Here is a 20,449-nt window from a genome sequence, read left to right on the forward strand (position 1 = left end):
CACTTCTAACTCAAAAACTAAATAAACAATAACTGAATACAAATATTTAAGTAAAATAAAGAAATACAAGGCTGGCATAAAATGTAAGGCTGTAAAGGGCCGTCCACAGCGAGCACTAGAACTATTAACTAGAACGATGATTATGTGAGCATCCACACTGATGATCTCATTATGGTTGTGGTGTGGACTCTGACATCCACTTGAGTTAGGACTTAAATATATTGTTTTAGGATTAAAACTATATATGTATACTATAGTTATAGTTATCGTGCCCATTAGATAATTGGTTGGCATAGGAGTGCCAATAAAAGGTACATTCTGAATGGCAAACTACCTTAGTTTACATAATATATATTTGTAAGAATAATTTGCAATGAGCTTACTCTGATCAAGGAGAATTAGCTCCAAAGCGGATCAGTTTCCTGCCATTATTAGATCTATTAAGGGAGTTAGCCATCCAGAAGCTGTCTATTTTTAACAATTTAAGTAAGTCAAGAACATGAACAGTAAATCGACTTAAATTCACAATTGCTCCAACAGTGTGTACAGGACAAAAAACAAGATTGTCTCATCATAAGTGATTCACACACAAATGGAATTCCACAACAAATTCGGGTTTGCGTTGACTTAAACCTTCTAAATACCATACTACATACTTCTAAATATAATATATCATTTAATGGTCTTTATTCTTATTTAGTGCTGTAGGCCACTAGAGTGTCTTTGAACTGTTGGCATTTGAAAACTCAGCTGATGGGATCGGGTGGGGGGTGCCTCTGGGTGTTACATTGGTTTAGGCCTGTTCTCTGGAATTCCTAAAATTCCTGGTACTGTCTGAAAATGGCTTATAAATGCACATGACTCCAAAACTTGCATAGATTATATTTGTACACGTGACAATTATATCCTTTTTTATGTGCCCTGGCAGTGCAACTGCTACACTAGCTCATACAGTAGTTTCACTATAAGATCCTTCAACTCAAGGCATTCAACTTCTCAAGAAATATCAAGTTCCCATTGATGTGTACAATAGGTCCTGGCCAACTGCCAAGTTGATATTGAGGATCAATGATTGGGAAGAGAGAAGATGGACTGATTGTTTGGATCCCAACAACCAAGCCAGCAAAACCCTGAAATATTTAAACTGCATGAATATTATGCATACAATCATAATACAGCACATTGGACTTTTTGACAACATTGGTATCACCAATTATGCAGACGATTTGTATCGATTTTTTTTACCAGTTTCAACCTGGCATCCCCATTTTGTAAAAAATAAAAATAAAATAGCACATCTACAAGCTTGTAGGCTATTTTTCTAAATGTGTGAATAGGGCTTAAAAGGATATTTCACTTTCAAACATGTTCAGGGTCATTTTATCGTCTACTCAGGCTTTTGTGTGCTCCCCAGACAAGTTTGTATGTTGCTTGATTCAGTATTTAGATATTTGATATACATGTTATCAGACACGCCCCCTTCCTATACAAAACCATTGTAACTTCAAACTCCATTTAACCTTGTCAGATTCATTGAAATGAAAAAAGTAATTGAAAAAACACAGCCCTCTCACGTATTAGAAGGACAATATCAGTCTCCAGAACCAAGGACGTGTCTTTTCAATGAATCTTTCAATGAAGGTTAAAATGGAGTTTGAAGTTACAGTGGGAATAGGAAGGGGGAGTCACCGTGTCTGATAAAATTAATATTAAATGTCTAAATATTGAATGAACTTCATATTATTGAACTTCAAAACTGTCTGGGTTGCTAACAAAAGCCCAAGTAGATGATAATATGACCCCAAACATGTTTGAAAGTTAGTGAAATATCCCTTTCAGTGAATAAATACAATGAAGTTCTGTTTTTATATTACATATTATTATATTACTTTGCGTTTCATTATATGATTAAAGTTAAATGAATGAAACAATGAAATAAAGAAGTGAATACATGATCAATCCTGTTGGGCTCTAGTTAGAAGTCATCTTGCACTGACACATCAGCTGTAGTGGGAAGTAAGGGAATGGGGGGAAGGTTTTACAGGTGACATGTTGTTGCAATAAATCTGACATTCATGACATTCATGAAGTTCATGGAGGGGAGCTCACAGGCCGTTCCGACTCGGAACATAATTTAGAAAGCTATTGGCCAGTGTGTAGCGTAATATCAATGTCTCTCAATTCAACCTTCATGGAGCACAATATTCCTTTCAGGCCTTGTGACTATCAAAATATTTCACAATGCAACTTTAAAGTAGATGATGAGGGGTTTCTGTCAGCTTGCCATAGTAACTAACTGCTCCACCCAGTTGAAAGTGTGTGTGTGTGTGTGTGTGTGTGTGTGTGTGTGTGTGTGTGTGTGTGTGTGTGTGTGTGTGTGTGTGTGTGTGTGTGTGTGTGTGTGTGTGTGTGTGTGTGTGTGTGTGTGTGTGTGTGTGTGGTCACTTGAATCCTCCAGTGTTGTGGTTAGGATGAGAGTCAGAAACTGGAGCTATTTATACCCTAAGCCCAAGGAAATCTGATGCTTGGTCTTTCCCACTGACTAAGGGAGAGCTAGAGAGATGGGAGAGAGTGTGAGAGAGGGAGAGAGAGTGTGTGTGTGAGAGAGAGGGAGAGAGAGAGTAAAGTGCAGACAGAGAGGGCACTTTAGAAAGGAAGCTTGCGGATGGCTTCCTGCATATCAATCCTCCAGTGTGTGTTCCTGATTTCTTAAAGCTACGATCCAATGGATCCATAGGCTTTATGTCTCTGCCGTTCCGACAGAGAGAGATAAATGCAACAGTCTGCTTCAAATATTGACATAGTCGACCAGTAGGTGTCCTACCTAACCCCAGGGACCCCCAGAAGCAAAGTTTTGAGTTACAAATGTTCGCTTTAAAATATATATAATATATATTCAAAGATTATATATGGGTTTTTTATCACCGTTCTTTCTTAATGGGTTAACAAGATAGGCTATGTTACATGTTATGACATTTTCAAAAATAGTGCAAACAGCTGATCTACGAGCTCACAATGCATCACGATGTAACGCATTGTTTGCTTTTTTTGCATGACACTATTGTACAATGATAAAATAAGGCTTAAGTGGTTAGTGTGCTTTCTTCATTGGCGTTGCCACCCTGAACCCACATAAAAGTAAACACCACGTGGCCTGAAGAGGAGTTGTGAGGATAGCATAAATACCTTCAATCATAGTCTTTATGTACAGTATTTACACTTACAAACACTGACATCACAGAGAAGACCCTTTTCTTATTTTCCTATTAGCCCAGAATAAAGATACAAGTATTTCCATGTTTTTATCACGATAAAGATTATCGTCCCATCCCTAGTACAGTCATTACCACACACACACACACACACACACACACACACACACACACACACACACACACACACACACACACACACACACACACACACACACACACACACACACACACACACACACACACACACACACACACACACACACACACACACACACACACACACACACACACACACACACACACGTAGAGTATTGCTGCCAAATTTGAGAGACAGAAATAACAATGAATTTCCATTCCCCACTCTTAAAGTATTGACAAGTAGGAATTGTTGCCATTTGTAAACACAACATTCTAAGTTAGCCCTTCCATCCCGGCTCAACAACACCAAGAATCGCACACCCAAACTCCCCAAAGGTTGACGCCCACAAACGTCCTGAACAAAGTAAAACAAAAACATACAGGCGGAGGGAAGGGTCAGATACTGACATGGTCGCACAATTCTCGTGCCGTAGTTCTCAAACTTTTACATATAAAGGAGGACCCCCATAGCTCTGAGAGGGAACCAAATGGACCTGTAAGGCTATTTGGTTCCTTTTGTACACTCTCAGAGTCGCAGACCTGTAAGGCTCCATTTGGAACCCCCTCAAGGAACCTTTGAGGGTCCCTGGACCTCACTTTGAGAACCACTGTAACCGTTTTAGTGGATCATAAGTGATGATAGGGACTGGATCTCACTGTGTGAGTCTATACATTGTTTTCGTTACATCTTCAACATCTGGACTTCTGTTGGAGCCGCCAAGACCTTCCTTTCTCAGAACCACAAGGCTCAGTAAACGTTTATCCTGTTATTAAACCAAGCCAAAGCAGGACTTCACTTCACCCCCTGCCTGAAAATAAGTTCCATCTCCAGGGGCACCCTGGGAGGTCTGTGATGCCTAGAGTAGAGAGTTGGTATGGTTCCCACCAAGCCCCTTCCCAACATGATGTGATGTCACCTTCGATCTCATTTGATGCAAGCCACCCTGACCAGTGTGAGAGGAATGATACAGAACACCAGCAATTCCCAACCAGTGAGCCGTGAGGATATTCCAAGTGGACTGTGGGCCCCCACAGAATTGGCAAAACTTTAAGGTTTTATTGATAATATAAGAGTAATATAAAAAAAATTATGTAAACAAGTGCAATGGTAAAATTAGTTTTTTTTTATCATGATACTGAAATAGGAACTCAAAGTATACCATGTTAGTTCCAGTGATCCAAGCCGGACCACAATCATTTGATTGTTCATTAAAATAAACAATCATGCTCTGAAAGTGCACAAGGCCCATTCATCTGACCACTTAAACACGACAACCTATAGGCCGTGTTAAGCAGTCAGATGGATGGGCCACGAACGCTTTCAACATTTTTTCAAGCGGGCCCCCGATCCAGAAAAGGTTGGGAACCACTGCTGTACACAGTCATATGGTGCAGAAATCCTGTGGTCGACCCATTTGGCTGGTGCTATTTTGATGGTGATTTGTAATGTCAAAAGTTTCAGTCCGGTTTCTGTCTTTTTGCCTTTTCTTTTTACTACCGCTGCTATTCTTTACTATTCTTTGTCATTGTTTATTATTACTGCTACACTTTATTATATGATTTATTTGTTGTTGTCGTTTTATTATTCTTATGTAATTGTACACAAGATGTAACAATGACAAAATCTTGATTTTTTTTTTTGCCTATATAATTTTTATCCCTCGATTTTGGAACCCTTTTTTCTCCCGGTGCCAATTTGCTAAGTGATCCTGGGCACTACACTCCCCCCACCAGCCTAGGGAGGCCAGGGCCGAGCTCATGCCTCCTTCAATGCATGAGAGCCAACTGACCTTCTTTTCACCTGACAGGGGAGAGTTTCCCTGGTTGGACGTAGCGCGTGGAAGGAACACATTATTCCAACCAGTTCCCTTCCCCTCCATCAGGCGCCCCGGCTGACCAGGGGGAGGCAGTATAGTGACCAGGATTACTACATGTTTTTGTGAGGGTATTAACTACCCTAGGAGACACGGGGAGAACATGCAAACTCCACACAGAGTAGGCCCTTTCGCCAACCCCACCTAGGGTATGGGCGCTGATGACGCGGAGGAAAAAATCGTGAATTTTGAGTAGTTAAGCTCTTTAGCTCTGTACTTTTGTTCTCATGGTTGAGTGCATCCACAGTACATACTGTATGTGTATACGTCACACAGGGTATTCAACTCCAACAACATGGCATCAGACAGCTTGGCATGCGTACAGTTTAGGACAGTAGTTATCAAAGTGGGGTCCAGGGACCTCCAGGAGTCCTTGGGGGGGGGGGGGGGGGTTCCAGGGGGTTCTCAGCTAAATGATTGATAGTTGGGAACCAAATGAACCCTGCATGACTGTAACTCAAATGTACTATTGCGTGTCTGTCAAGAGTTAAATCAGCACTGAGATAGATTAGCTTGGGGTCCCAGAGATTAAAAACTGGGGGTCCGTGGCCTGATGTGTATCAAATTGAGGGTCCTTGAAATGAAAGCGTGTGAGAAACACTGGTTTAGGAGTCTACAAACACTTCTACAAACCCCCCCCACCCCCAGTCCATGCATCTGCCATAATACTAATCCTCCTCTTCCAGCCCAGCTAACCCTTTCCCCTGTAGGGAGCCTTGGTTTTGTCATCCCACACAGCTGGGGTTGATAAGGAAAGCCTGGCTTTAGAGCACTCAGTGCTGGGGGAATAACTAGACCCTCAGTCATTCATGGGGAAAGATGGAGTGATGAATTAATGGGGAATCAAGTGTGTGATTGATTGCATATGATGTTCACATTCACATTGAGTGTTTAAGTGAAAATAACAAAGTGTTGCGTGGGGTCTCAAGTAGTGGATTTATGAAGTTGTTTACCCCAAGCATCACTGAGTTTATTCACAAAGAAACCACTAATATTTGGTGTCTTAATGGCCCGGCTGAAGACCAAACTACCTGCATACAGAGCGCCAGAAGATGATATGGTACGGAGGAGAGGAACAGAGACAGCTAGGGGTGACGAATTGAATTAACACCTGCAGGTCTCCAGCAGCGTAAAATCCTCCGTGTTCATTTAACTCAGTGAGTGTACAAACGGTATTTGGCTCCATTAGTACACAATCTGGACTGAATTAACACTGAGGATTTCACTGTGTGCCGTTCTTGTGACTGAAAGGCCGCGAGGAATGAGCCAGCCTGCCTTGGTGGCAGTGCGAAATGTCACAATGAAGAGATACGAGTCCTCACCGCCAGCTCTTTAAGCTGATGATCAATGTCTGTTCAACTGCAATATGACTGCAAAACTGATTGTTCTGTAACGCTTACAACTTGAAAGGGTTTATCAGAGCTTGAACATAAATTGAGAGAGAAGCTTATAAACAGCTTAAAGACATGCACATCCCAGACCTACTAGGCTGGGTGCTGGATCAAAACAAGTTAAAACAGTGTATAAGAAATTAAGAATGAAACTCTGCCCTTGAACATAAGTTCCTCATGATCACAATCTACCTATAAGCAGGCTGCAATGACCACTTAAACCCTACTTCCTTGTACATCAAACTTTGACACTTTTCTACAAGCTCACGACGTGAGTCAGTGTGACCTTGTAGATCTGTTTTTTTCCTCCAAATGTTCATCCACTCTTGCCAAATGTTCGCCTATATACTATGACATGCCCGGAATAGGGATGCTAGAGTTCATGTCCTGTGGAAAGGCACACATGTAGGCTTTTCACACACAGCCAGTGTGTTAATGTATTCCTTTGTAACTCTGAGAGTGAGTGTACACATATGTTACAGAACAGTATCCAAATGGACCAGAGTTGGATTTCACAGTGTAGTAAGTTAGATTGTCATTTCCTTTCTGCACAGTGATGACTCATAGATAGATAGATAGATCAGTGGTTCTCTCAACCTTTTACATTTCATGGACCCCCCCCTTAACTCTGACAGTGTACATATGGAACCAAATGGACCTGTTAGTATACTGTCAGAGTTATAGACGTGTAAGGGTCTTTTTAGAAAAAGACAGATAGAGAGATAAAGATAGAGATAAAGAGAGATAGAGAGATGGGGATAGCGATCAAGAGATAGAGAGATAGATCGATAGCATCATTTCTGCAGACTATTAAAGCATGGACTCTGCAGCCAGCTTTGGGGAGACACCACCAGGAAGACGCTGACACAACATAGTGATTCACTGTAACATTTAAATGGACCGAAGGTGAGACTCACCTCCTGCAGGAACAGCAGGGTTCTACTTCTGACATAAGAGAGATAGAGATATATATATATACAGAGATAAGATATATAACTCACCTCCTGCAGGAACCGTAGGGTTCTGACATAATCCCTCTCGGTGTTCAGAACCTCGTTCAGAACACAGAGCCGGAGTCTCTGCTGTCGGTCCGAGTCTTTGCTGCCGTGATGGACGCCGTTCTCATGAGGTCTGTCCTCTTGATCCATTCTGATTAATAATATTAAACAATAAATCACTCACATAAAAGAAGATAAGACTCGTGCAGTAAATGATGATCAAGCCCGATCGCCTTGCACTTCTGTCCGCTTTTCAAACAGGGGATTCCAGGCTTTAGGGGGTCGCTTTTAATTCAGTCCATTTCTGCACATTAAGGAGCGAGTTTTCGAACCCCGGGCCAGCGTTGATCCGTTCTGCCTCATCCACGCCAAATCAACCCGACAAAAACCAAGTGTATCCAAAACGTATTAAAAAAAAGTATCCAAAATAGCGGAAAACTACGCGCGTGAATCGCGTCGCAACTCGCAACAGATCCGATCAGTTTGAAGTCAAAGTGATCGAGCGCTTGATCGCTGCTGATCTAGGATCCGTTCCTCTTCAGAAAGGAGAAGTGTGACCCTGCACACTCTGACCAGACGAGGCATTATTATTGTCAAACACACAACAAAACACAGAGTGTTAAGACATGTTGTCTGCATGCACAGTGGAAGCAAACCCGCTGCCACACAGACAGACAGACGACCTCAGAGTAGCAGTAGTAGGACACCCAACGTGCGCAAAGACTTCTGACTCTACACTGTAAAACACAGAGTGTGGATTGAACTCTGAGCGTGTAATGGTACCAAATGGCACCCCTCTCAGAGTTAGGCTACATACAGACAGTGGTGGGAAAAGTGCTCACATTTTGTTTTACTTAAGTAAAAGTAAAAGTGTCAATACTGCAATGTAGAAATACTCTCTCGGCTACAAGTAAAAGTCCGGAATTCAAAATTGACTTGAGTAAAAGTGCAAAAGTATTGGTACCGAAATGTACTTAAAAGTACTAAAAGTAGAAAGCACTCATTATGCAGAATGCCCCATTTCACAGGTTTTGTGTATGTATACAATATGTATACAATGTATACAAATATTTAGAAAATAGCAGATCTACAATTAAGCTCACAATGCTTCCTGATGCTAAGCATTGTGAGCTTGTAGATCGGCTATTTTCAAATGGCCAATATGTATACAGAGTGGTTAATGTGTAATGTTTTGTAATAATTATCAAAATCTACAAAGTAACTAGTTGCTTAAGTTTTCAAATAATTGTAGTGGAGTAAAAGTACAATATTTGGATCCGAGATGTAGTGGAGTCAGTAGAAGTAGAAGTACTGAAAACTGGAAATACACCAGGAAAGTAAAAATACCTCAAACTTGTACTTAAGTAGCCTACAGTACTTAAGTAAATGTACTTAGATACTTTACACCACTGCCTGTAATGGTCCACTTATCAATAATTTAGCCGACGACCCCCTCAGAGTTAAATTAACACTCAGGGTTTTACAGTGTACATTTTCAGACCTCAGAAGTCAGTGTGTGACGGTGGTGGTGGGTGTGTTTGGTTATTGGACCTAATCCACTATTCAATTAAAACAAACCTACTTAAACTCCCTCCATCCCACATCTAATGAGCATGTTATGGTACGCGACATTAAACTCAACGGAATATCACGGCTAAATGCGATCAAAATGGCAAATTCCGTGCAAAAATGAAGGCTCCCCGACCCCGTCACCGTGTGCGAAGATTTATTTGAGTCAATAAAAGTGTCAGTGAATGAAGTCATAGGAAGCATAAAAACCTGTTGCTTTGATAGCAAGGGTAAAGGCGCTCTCTGGTGGTCAAAATGAGTACTGATGCACAGATAGATTAGAACAGGGGTCTTCAACCTTTTCAGGCCAGGGACCCCCAAACTGATGGGGAGATGGAGCAGGGACCCCCTACCTCGTAGGGTAGGGGGGGCTACCACATATATTGTATATTTATGTATACAATTGTGTAAATATTGCCTGCTCCTATACGCACCTGCCCCAGTAGGTGTGCAAAATAAAAAAATCTCTACAAAATATGTATAAACATACCATGTTATTGTGCATTGTGCCTCCATTTATCTGTTTGCTATGGATTCATGTTATGTTTAAAGACAATTTGACATTTTGGGGAAAAAAAGAAGAAAAAAAAGTTTATTTTTTTTTTCGAACAAAAATATTGTTTAATCAAACAACAATTTCGCGGACCCCCTGCAGTACCTCCGCGGACCCCCTAGGGGTCGCGGACCCCCTGTTGAAGACCCCTGGATTAGAATCTAATCAGATAGAATAATGCTGACACTGCAAATTCTGCAATAGTCATTAAAAATTGAATTTTGTGTTGAATTTGGAGAAACTCATATTATTAGTTGTATTGAGCTATTTACATAGATCTTGTATGATTTGTTTATTTCATACAGATGACAGTTTGTGAATTTTGCCAATAAACAATTTTGAGTTTAACCGTAGATGGATGGATGGATAAATAAACAGTATGAGAAAACTATAAATCGCTAATTGCATCAATAAGTAGTTAATGAAAGTTTCAAACATGTTGAACATTAAAAGTTATGACATGCAGAGTTTTCTGACTGAAGTGAAATGGGAACCAAGGAACCAATATTGACAGAACCAGAAATAGTGTTTGGTCTACAAGTTCAACAGTCAGACAATCACCTTTAGAATCATTTAAACCTATTTGATCCCACCGTTTCAGCTTCACCCAGTTGATTGCTGCCGATGTGGTCAGACATGAGCACAGGGGGGGATGTGATAATTTGGTCAATTGCACTCTCAATAAAAGTCACTGCATCTTGTCATTAATAACTTATTTTGCTCCTTGGATATTCTGTCAACAATAAGGAAAAATTAAATACAAATGGTCATATGAAGATTTAAAGGTCATTAAGAGTTTAATGTATGTTACATTCAATACCCACTGTGATTCTCCCACACATTAACTGCATACATACAGATTCTCTGCCCTTTAAAATGAGGAAGGAAGCAGACCATTTTTTTAATGTCTGATCACTATCATATATTTACATATCATCCTCCCTTTCTGTACATTGCAAATCCTTAAATATGACCATACATCAAATGAGTAATTTTAGGATAAGAAGTATGATTGATTATATGCAATTTCTTTGAAGCATGTCTACTTTTCCTTCAAAAAAGGCATGTGCACAAAGCACAATCCAAGTGTGAGACACACGACAGGTTAAAAACTCACTAAGCATTCTCTTCAATGTTTCAGAAGAAAAAAACTCCTTCAGCAAAAATACATACAAGTATAAAAAGACATGTTAGATAACCAACAGAAGCAGAAAATAAAGGGAGGGCCCAGTGCATTAAGACTTTTCAATTGTTCTATTCTGTTGCTGTGATACATAAATTCACATTAATACAGGCAGAGAGCTTCCAAACCAAACAAACTGCTATGCATCAAGTAAAAAAGAAAAAAAAAGAAAAAAGTGTTGCAGAAATGATACACATTTCCGTTAAAAATTAATCATAGGCTATTGACGGATTAATATTGTTTGGGACTCGAAATCAAGGGTTTTATTAGCAAAATGTGAGATGTGTGTAGCATTAATACAGGTGCATGAAAGTACAGGTGTATCATGTATTATTACGTACTCCTGTACTTTTGAGAAAGTTGCTCTTTAGTTCGATCACTGTAGATTTGTTTGAAGGCGCTACGGTCAACTTTTTATTGGGAATTCGTAATGGTTCCAAGTACTATATGTATTACTGTAGTGCGTTTATAATGTTATTTTCTGAGGAGTGTCTGAAGCTGTGTGATGGCATAAAGAACAGAATCCTGGTGTCAATTTCCCATTCACATATCGTCCCTGTTGTGCAGAAACCTTGCAACTCCAAATTCCATCTTTTGTTTTTCCATAAATTGACAGTGTCACATACAAGTAATAATACCTGAAATACCTGAAATGTATATAGTGCTTAGAACTCAAAGTCACTTAGCCAATCTTCAAGCTCACATCCTGTTGTGTTGTGAGCTTGTAGATATGCTAATTTCACAATGACGACATGCCCAAAATAGGGAGGCCAGGTTGGAAGAGATTTTATAAATCTTTAACCAATGAAAAGTACTAACAAGAGCTGTGGCTGCTTGTGAGTAAATAATAACTACATAGGATCCATTGGAACTTAAGTTATTTGTCCCATTTCCTGAAAAGTAACGTTTTTAGATTTTTTTAAGACAGGTTTCCACTCTTCAGCGACGATATGCACTGTGCACAATAGGCAAGGAGTCTGACAAATTAACTGGAAAAATAAGAGAACATTTTGAGTTTACAGTATCGTGTGCTCAGTTGGTTGTCACAATGGTCCAGTCTTTTTGTCCTCACAACCGAGACCTCGGGGACTGCTGTCCTGGGTGTCAGCCTGTTGAAAAAACGTTGTAATTTCTTCACCCTGTGGAATTGATGCAATCTCAAGCGATAGCCAGAACAGTGCATCATGTAAAATTGTAGCATTTAAAGGAGAATTTTGGACTAAGGTTTTCTTACCTTTTCTATGATGTTATGATATCTTAGGATGAATGGTACAGTAGAAAAATTTCATAACTCCATCCCGGGTCCGCCACAGCTTAAAACGTGCGCGGATAGGCCTTGCGTTAGATCGCATATTTTAATAGCTTTTATTTAGTTGTTATTTTGTTTTTTTTAGATCTGACGTTCATAGTGACAGAACACTGTAAAAAAAAGTCTCGCTAGAAGAGATTGAAATCTCCAGATTTCAATCTCGTCTAGCGAGACTTATTATTATTTTTATTTATTTATTTTTTGGTTGCATAGTGTTCTGTCACTATGAACGTCAGATCTAAAAAAATAAAAATAAAGAAGCTATTACGCAAGGCCTATCCGCGCACGTTTTAAGCTGTGGCGGACCAGGGATGGAGTTATGAATTTTTTCTACAGTACCATTCATCCTAAGATAATATCATATCATAGAAAAGGTAAGAAAACCTTAGTCCAAAATTCTCCTTTAACATACAGAGCTCCCCCCCTGCGCGTGGTTCATATCAACTGAAAACAAATGTTTCCAACTATGCTGGATGTTTTTTTTCTAGGATGAGCCCGGCTGCATTACCATAGCGTCATTATTACAGTTTGTTGAGTGTTTTTTTAAAGGCCAACAGGTCAACTTTGAAGAAAAGCAGAATGTCTTTGACACAGAAAGTCTCTGTTGAAGTTCACCTTCCCAAAGCTTATAGAACCCAGTGACTCAGATGTATACAAATCATAACGTTTCCCACACTTTGCTCTACAAGTCAACGGCAGACAGTGTTACTATAATGTGTTGATATAAATAACAAAATAGTGCAGTATAAATATAGAGATTCTGTGTGCACACACCCATGCTTGTGCACTTGTATATGCCCGCCCCCCCCCTAGTGTGTGTGTGTGTGTGTGTGTGTGTTTTTGAGTGTGCGCAGTGCTTCTCAGGGTTTCTACAGGGTCTGTAACTCTGAGAGTGTACGAATGGAACCATTTGTACACTTTCAGAGTTATGAGAGTCCTTGGAATTTAAAAAGTTTGAGAACCACTGGGTGTGTGTGTGTGTGTGTGTGTTCCCGTGTGCGCTTGTGAGTCAGTGTTGAGGACACAGTAGAACCCTTACGGGTCCTTTCTTCACGCTTTCAGAGTTGAATGAACACTCTGTGTTTTTTTGACTGTGCAGGGTCAGAGGTGAGGCCGTCCCTCGCCCACCTCGTGGAAGAGCGAGGTGTAGAACTCGGGTTCCAGCTGCTTGTTGCGGTAACGCTGCACGATCTCAGTGATCTTCTGCTTCCTGCGCACGTGGGGCGGGTTGTACAAGTCACTCTCCAGACGCTTGCGGCGACAGACGTTGATGACGGTCTGACGGACAAGGAAACCTAGAAAGAATGGTTTAAAATATTACATATTACACTTGTTTGCATACAGGTATTTCCTTGTTCTTATTCTTGCCTTTTTTTTATTATTGTTGCTACAATGTTGAGGAACCGGAACCAAAGAATTTTAAAGAGAGATAAAGATGGCCGTTACCTAGCGCCCTGCGGCTAACCACCATGCCATCCACAAGTGGGATGACCATGCTGAACTTGCCCACGGCTCCATGAAGTCTCACTCTGAACAGGCCTGTCTTCAGGGGGTGGATGAAGATCAGAGGAATATCCTTCTCCAGTAACCCTGACCTGGAACAACCAGACCAATCCAATTCATTGCATTTTGATCAACTACTTGCCTTGATCAGTGAGTACAACAGTACTCCTCGCCCAGAGCTAATCTCGCAAATCGCTGTATCGATCATCGCCATATTATTTCTTGTGCACGCTGCTAGTAGGCCAACTCATTACCGCCACACTTTAACATTTTTCACATGTTTTAGATATATTTCATTTTTATAATGCAAGTCAATGGGTCTCGGTACAGGCTGAAACCTTGCCCAAATGCCACATTTAGATTAGTGACTCTAATTTAGATTAGAGTCACGTTAGAGCCACACCATTCGCATGTGGATCCTGAGATCCACATCATTCCATATAAATAACAACTCTTTTATCTGATTACCGAAGCGAAGTTTAAATATCCATAAAAGAGCTTTTAAGAAGGCTTGTGAATGCCATTTTCTAGTCTGACACTATGGTTGGCTGTTAGTCTGTCACTGTACCTGTAGGTGGAGCTGTTGCTCATACTGGCCTCCAAGCCCGTGTTGGTTTCCGCCAACAGATCAGACAGTGGGAAGTTTTCTGGAAACACAAATAAAATCAATATTATGTGTCTAATTGGGCTTTATGCACAGCAGCCATATTGGAAAGAAATTGGGCCTCTTCCTTACTTCCTTCACAGGCGTTACCTGTATACCAATGAAGGCTCTGTTACATTATGGTCAAACTGAGTCAGGGTGCCAATATTGTGCACACTGGAAACACAACTACAACAGTGGGTCTCAAAGTGTGGTCCAGGTACCCTCATGGTTCCTTGAGGGGGTTCCAAATGTCCCCTTACAGGTGTGTAACTCTCAAGAGTTAAGGGGGTCCTTGAAATTAAAAAGTTTGAGAACCACTGTGGTACACTAAATGGAACAGAGCCGTCATTAGTATAATTGGTAACACCTGAGAAGGAAGTAAGGAATAGGCCCAATTTCTTTCCAATATGGTTGCTGTGCATAGAGCCTATTTACTGACACTGTATTAGAAGGCAATTAAGCATATGAGCTAATATGAGTTCATTGTTAAAAAGTTAAAGCTCTATATTCCGATCATTGCCTAGTGTTTGGTCCCCGTCTCTCCAGCTCTTTTAACTTCATTTATCAGCTTGTGTTCCAGTTCAGTCTAAAAACTAAAACTAAACTTAACTGTCTGCTCATTTATTCGTTTCATCACATCCGTTGTTTATCCTTTATCCCGTATGAGGTCTCACTCCCAAGTGGATAAAATTAATTGAAAATACATTTTCTGTTTACTAAAGAGCTGAAGAGACCCATTACTGAACAAACATTCTATAGCAATGATTGCTATTGGAATATGTAGTAATTTAACACAAATTTGAATATGAAATAAATCATTAGACCACCTTTAATAAAACTAGGTCATAATAGTCTGATTGTTATCCAAAATACAGTAATTGTTAGTTGCAGTACTGACACACACACAGACACACACACAGTCTATTTACCGATGTCATCAAATCGTTCCACCCAGACCACAAACACCTTGGTCTCAGGACCCAATGGGGGGTAGGACTTTCCTGTGGAAGATCTCTTGGCCTTCACCAGAGGACTCAGCTAAACATCAAAGCAGAGTAGATGGAAGAAGTTTCAAGAAACATTCAATCAAGTTATTAAATCTATCATAAGTGTTCCTAGACTTTTTACTGTAGAACAGGGGTCTTAAACAGGGGGTCCGGCAAACCGTTGTCTGATAGTTACTTTGTTTTTTACATTAACCACTTTAACCCTAGCATCCCTATTCTGAGGGGAACATTAGCCGAGAATAGCAGATCTACAAGCTCACAATGCCTCGCGCTACCAACGGTCAAGTTTACCAAATATTGAGGGTTTAAGTGGTTAAATGTCTGAAAATATGCATTGATGTGAATCCAACATATTAATAGAAAACAATGTGTAAACAAACATTAATTTACTCAACACTGTCTATGAAGCAATCTATGAAATCTATGAAAATCTGCAACAATTTGATATATGTAGTGCCTGCTTCCTCTCTCTCTCAGCTAAGGGGTCCTTGGCCTGAAAAACGTTGAAGGCCCCTGCTGTAGAACAATACCTTTTTGGAAGACTCCAGGTTGTCCGAGTGGTTGGGGAACAGCTCCAGTGTGAGATTGGGTTGTTTCAACAAACTGGGCATGAGATCCGTGTTCATATTATCCACCTCCACCGTCGAATCGCTGTGTACCGAAGACTCTTCTAGAAAAAAAGCACCAGAAGGCGTTGTAGAACTCTAGTCCAGTGGTTCTCAAACTGTGGTCCCAAATGATTTTTTTTGGGAGGGGTCCCCAGATGATTTGCTTAATGTGCAACATTGTTTTCTCACTCAATAGTAAACAAACCAACTTACAGTATAAGTGTATACAGGGTATATACACATTTCTAAAGTGACAATTTAACGACATTTAAGACCTTTTATTACCTCTAAATTAATAAATAAATAAGACAATTACTGCATCAAAAGTAATCAACAAACTATGCTATAAAAATGTACAAATATTGGCCAAATTGTCAAATATTACCCAAGAGGCAAACATTTTGAAAATAGGCAATCTACAAGCTCACAACGCCTCACATAGCGAGGCGTTGTGAGCTTGTAGATCACCTATTTTCATAATTATCTGTGCAAACGAAATTTAATGCCTCAACTCCTACAATTCGCGGCCTGAAAAGTTCGAGAAGTCCTGCTCTGGTACACCATGTTTTCCCAATACTTCTATAAATTGTACTTGACATATACAACTCAAACACTGACCAGAATTTTCAGTCAACGATGGAACGACAAAGGCGATCTCAGTCAGAGCGTCAGCGTAGTAGAGAACCTTCTTTTCTCCATTAAACACTGAACCGCCAGTGTCCTCTGGAGTTGTTGCTTCCTCTGTGGAAGTCAAGTTCATTCAAACAAAGTCAACGTTTATTTGAGATTTCAGAGCTAATGCTTGATATCACGCACTGAAAATGGCAGATCTACAAGATTGGCAATTATTTGTCAAGTATAACTCAACCAATAATGTACTACCATTTGCTTCATGGCTTACCTTTTTGTTGTACATCATTGTCCATTGAGTTGAGGGACCAACTGGTGTCCAGATGTCCAGTCCAGCCAGGGTGGCGTCCCACATCAACAGGCCAGCCCAGGGACAGCAGGAACTCCAGGAAGTGCGGCTGAACACTGGATGACGACTCCACATTCCTCAGAATCTGACCAGAACCAAGACAGATGTGATACTCATCTTAAACTTGTTCAAACATTCTGTAGTAACAGTGGCAAGAGCAGGACCATGTACTGTAACCTAACCCGGTGGTTTTCAAACCTTTTGTGCCCAAGGCACACCAAAGGGCTAGTAAAAAAGAAATCTCAAGACAAACCTGGATTCACCTGGGTGTTATCACGCTGTAAACGCTTATTTTTTAGATACTAATGCAAAATAAAAGCTTAAAATATTTTCTTAGGGTATATAATTAGCCTCTGTGTTGGATAATGTGTGTGGACAAAGTACTAGTATAGTAAATAAAAAAATAACGCATTGCTTTTTGTATAGTTGTATATTGCAATAATTTGTGGTCGTCACCAAGTCCTAACCAAGGCACACTTGGACTTGTCTCATGGCACACCATTTGGGTACCATTGGTTTAACCAACCTGTAGTGCTACTGTATACACTGATTCCAAAGGCACCATTTTGTCTTTTTTTTTTAAAACTTCTGTTTAAAGTAATACAATGCAGAATCCCAAATAACGATTTTTAGCAACCTCTGCTGGTCACTACCGTCACTGCATACAATTTCCGTAATCCTCGATTACCCAGAATTCCATTCGTTTTCACCGGAAGCGTTTCAAAAAGCGATCTTTTAATTGTTTTATACTATCTACGGATCGTTTCTCTTAGCCAGTGGAGCATTAGTTACCATGAGCTGTGCTTTCTTTTTCTGTTCTTTTTCGATCTTCCAATCCTACATTATCTTAACATCAGCGTGAGGTTCCTTTTTGTTATAGCGCGGTAGTTCCTGGCCAAACAGGAAACCGTTGCGGTAGTTCCTGGGGACGTCGGCCACGACGTCATGACGTTGGCCAGGAACGTCATTTCCCCGGGAATGTCCCCCCAGTCCACTTTCAATAGAAAATATATAAATAAAAGGCTTCCGGGGGTGAAATTCACGGAGTGGGTGTTGTGAAACTTTTGCCACTCGCAAAAGATATACAATTTAACTTTAGTTTTGTTGAAAACGTTACCTAGTATTACTTTAAAGTAAACAAATCTAATTAAAAACAATAATAATTATTTAATATATGAGATACTGCATTAACACATTGCATGCCAGTCGCGTAGATCTACGCGAACCTATTTAAAGCCGCAGCGTGCCAGTCGCGTAGATCTACGCGAACCGCCGATTCCCATGTTAAGTGCCCCAGGTGCACTTTCCGAATTTTTTTGATCCATTTCCGTTTCCGGTCGGAAACGGAATTATTCGGGTTCCGGTTTTTTCGATCGTATCCGCTTCCTGTCTGGGATCCTGTTTAAAACTCGATTTTCTCTGGTTGTTGTTTTTCTCCTCGCTGATCACTGTTTACCGTTGATCGGCTGTAGCTTCAAGATGGCGGCACGGATTTGGAAACTGTTTTCGCTGTCCGTTTCTCACGGATCCGCTGTGTGTTTAGAACCAAATGAACGCGCACTTTTAACTTATTTAGTGAGGTCTGTGGCGACATGAAAAAAACTAAAAAACAACAATAAAACGCTGGCACTGGTGAGTACATTATGAGATTAAACTCTGGCATGGAATGTGTTAATCATAATCTTTTTTTAAATGGACAACCTGGTGCATGCCTGACAAATAGCAACACTGTTACCATCTAAACTTGGACACCGGTAGAAACAAGAAGCCTATCCACCACATTGCTGTTTGCTATCTGTGTTTGAGAAGCAGTCATTTTCACGCCGCATTCTAGTTAGCCTTCACGTTTGCCACATTTCTAACGATGTGGAGAAAAAAATGTCAAGTTGTAATGTGCATTCCGGTTAGAGCCCTGCACGGGCCGAGAATGTGGGCCCAAGCCCGGCCCTGGCCCATGGTATTCAGCCCGGCCCGGCCCCTGGCCCGATAGGTGCCGCAATTTTACAGTCCGAGCCCGGCCCTGGCCCGTGGTATTCAGCCCGAGCCCGGCCCTGGGCCCGTGTGTCAAATACAGAATCAGCCCAAGCCCGGCCCGTTTTGGCGGGCCGGGCCGGGCCGGGCCGGGCTTCAATTATCAATTATCTGCGCAAAATGTTCTGTGAGCCCGAGCCCGGCCCTGGGCCCGTTTGTCAAATACAGAATCAGTCCGAGCCCGGGCCTGGCCCGTGGCATTCAGCCCGAGCCCGGCCCTGGGCCCGTGTGTCAAATACAGAATCAGCCCAAGCCCGGCCCGTTTTGGTGGGCCGGGCCGGGCCGTGGGCGGGCTCTGGCGGGCCTGCAGGACTCTAATTCCGGTAGTATTTTGAATAGTTGGGGTTGTGTGGCTTGTTCCTCTGGAATGGATCCAATTGCCATGTATGTACAGTAAATCAACCAACATTTACAGTATGTGGTTATGAATTGGCAGAGAGCAGCAGCAACGAATGGGTTTATACTGTAGGGTGATTCATCTATTAAGCCATTAAGACCTGAGGCCGATTCTAAAAACACCTTCTCTAAATCCAGTTTTCTGACAAACCTTTTTGATTCAAATTACATATATTTTTTAAATCATGTTGCTATATATCGCTGTTGTCGGGTGGAAACCTTGTCTAAAACATTCCTTTTTTGTTATTTAAAAAAACGATTTAAAATAGTGAAAAGCCGATCTACAAGTTGTAGAGAGATGCAATATTTCTGCCCGACAGGGACGACATATAGTAACAACTACAATGGCACAGATGTCAGGCTACATTGTGCATAGTTGCCCGGACCGCTAAGCCAGCCGTCCGGGCCATGATCCTATTTTTGTAATCAATCCATAGTGTTACGTTAAGTTAACCATGTCATTCAAACCTCGTGACTGCTCTTCTGCCCAGCCCTGACGTAGAAGATGAAGACGGTGTCAAACGGCCGGCACGGCAGCAGGTCCAGGTAGCTGACATCATCAAAGAAACCTGACATCGATGAGTCCAGGCCAATCAGATGAGGAGGTAGACGACTGTTGTTGGGCTCCTGTGGACGCCATATACAACACAGTTATAAAAACACCAATTCCTACATCAATTCAAATCACCATATTGTCGCTGTCGGGCAGAAACCATATATTTCCATATTCAAATTTTGTATGTCTTTGCACCAGTGTCGCATCGCAACATCGTGTGAGCTTATAGAGCTTCTATTTGTACTACTTTTGAAAAATGTTGAACGTTTTGACCTATATTGACATGCCCAGACTAGGACTGACAAGTTGAAAGTATCTTGATTTTAATGATCAAGTCCAATGATTTTAAACATGAAATTCACTTTAAATTGATCTAAATAATATTGGCAATGGTCAAAATGGCTTGTGGATCTATGGATCAGATTCTGTCTATAAAAAATACTAGAGGTTCGGTCTGCAACGCGACCCTCACATCTAGAGTAAAAAATACAAA

General features: G+C 40.9%; 2 protein-coding genes across 6 annotated transcripts in view; both read right to left on the reverse strand.

The window, feature by feature from the left end:
- Positions 1-8,317, reverse strand: part of prex1 (phosphatidylinositol-3,4,5-trisphosphate-dependent Rac exchange factor 1) — a 106,834-nt gene extending 98,517 nt beyond the window's left edge. The window contains exon 1 of the mRNA XM_080445834.1: positions 7,620-8,317. Coding sequence (XP_080301960.1) covers positions 7,620-7,766 — 147 coding nt within the window. The 5' untranslated portion in view covers positions 7,767-8,317. The remainder of the gene's footprint in view (positions 1-7,619) is intronic.
- A 2,163-nt stretch (positions 8,318-10,480) lies between these two features.
- ralgapb (Ral GTPase activating protein non-catalytic subunit beta) overlaps positions 10,481-20,449 on the reverse strand; it is a 35,071-nt gene continuing 25,102 nt past the window's right edge. For 2 of the 5 annotated variants that reach the window (XM_080443471.1, XM_080443469.1), the window contains exons 23-30: positions 19,869-20,027; positions 16,896-17,058; positions 16,613-16,735; positions 15,917-16,056; positions 15,309-15,417; positions 14,302-14,380; positions 13,677-13,825; positions 10,481-13,525 (exon numbers count right to left, since the gene is read on the reverse strand). In XM_080443471.1, the coding sequence (XP_080299597.1) occupies positions 13,332-13,525; positions 13,677-13,825; positions 14,302-14,380; positions 15,309-15,417; positions 15,917-16,056; positions 16,613-16,735; positions 16,896-17,058; positions 19,869-20,027 (1,116 nt within the window). In that variant the 3' untranslated portion in view covers positions 10,481-13,331. The remainder of the gene's footprint in view (positions 13,526-13,676; positions 13,826-14,301; positions 14,381-15,308; positions 15,418-15,916; positions 16,057-16,612; positions 16,736-16,895; positions 17,059-19,868; positions 20,028-20,449) is intronic. The other 3 variants (XM_080443470.1, XM_080443467.1, XM_080443468.1) reach the window with 2 other exon arrangements.

This window comes from Gymnoscopelus braueri (genome assembly GCF_963280865.1).
Source record: "Gymnoscopelus braueri genome assembly, chromosome: 12".
NCBI classification, from domain to species: Eukaryota; Metazoa; Chordata; class Actinopteri; order Myctophiformes; family Myctophidae; genus Gymnoscopelus; species Gymnoscopelus braueri.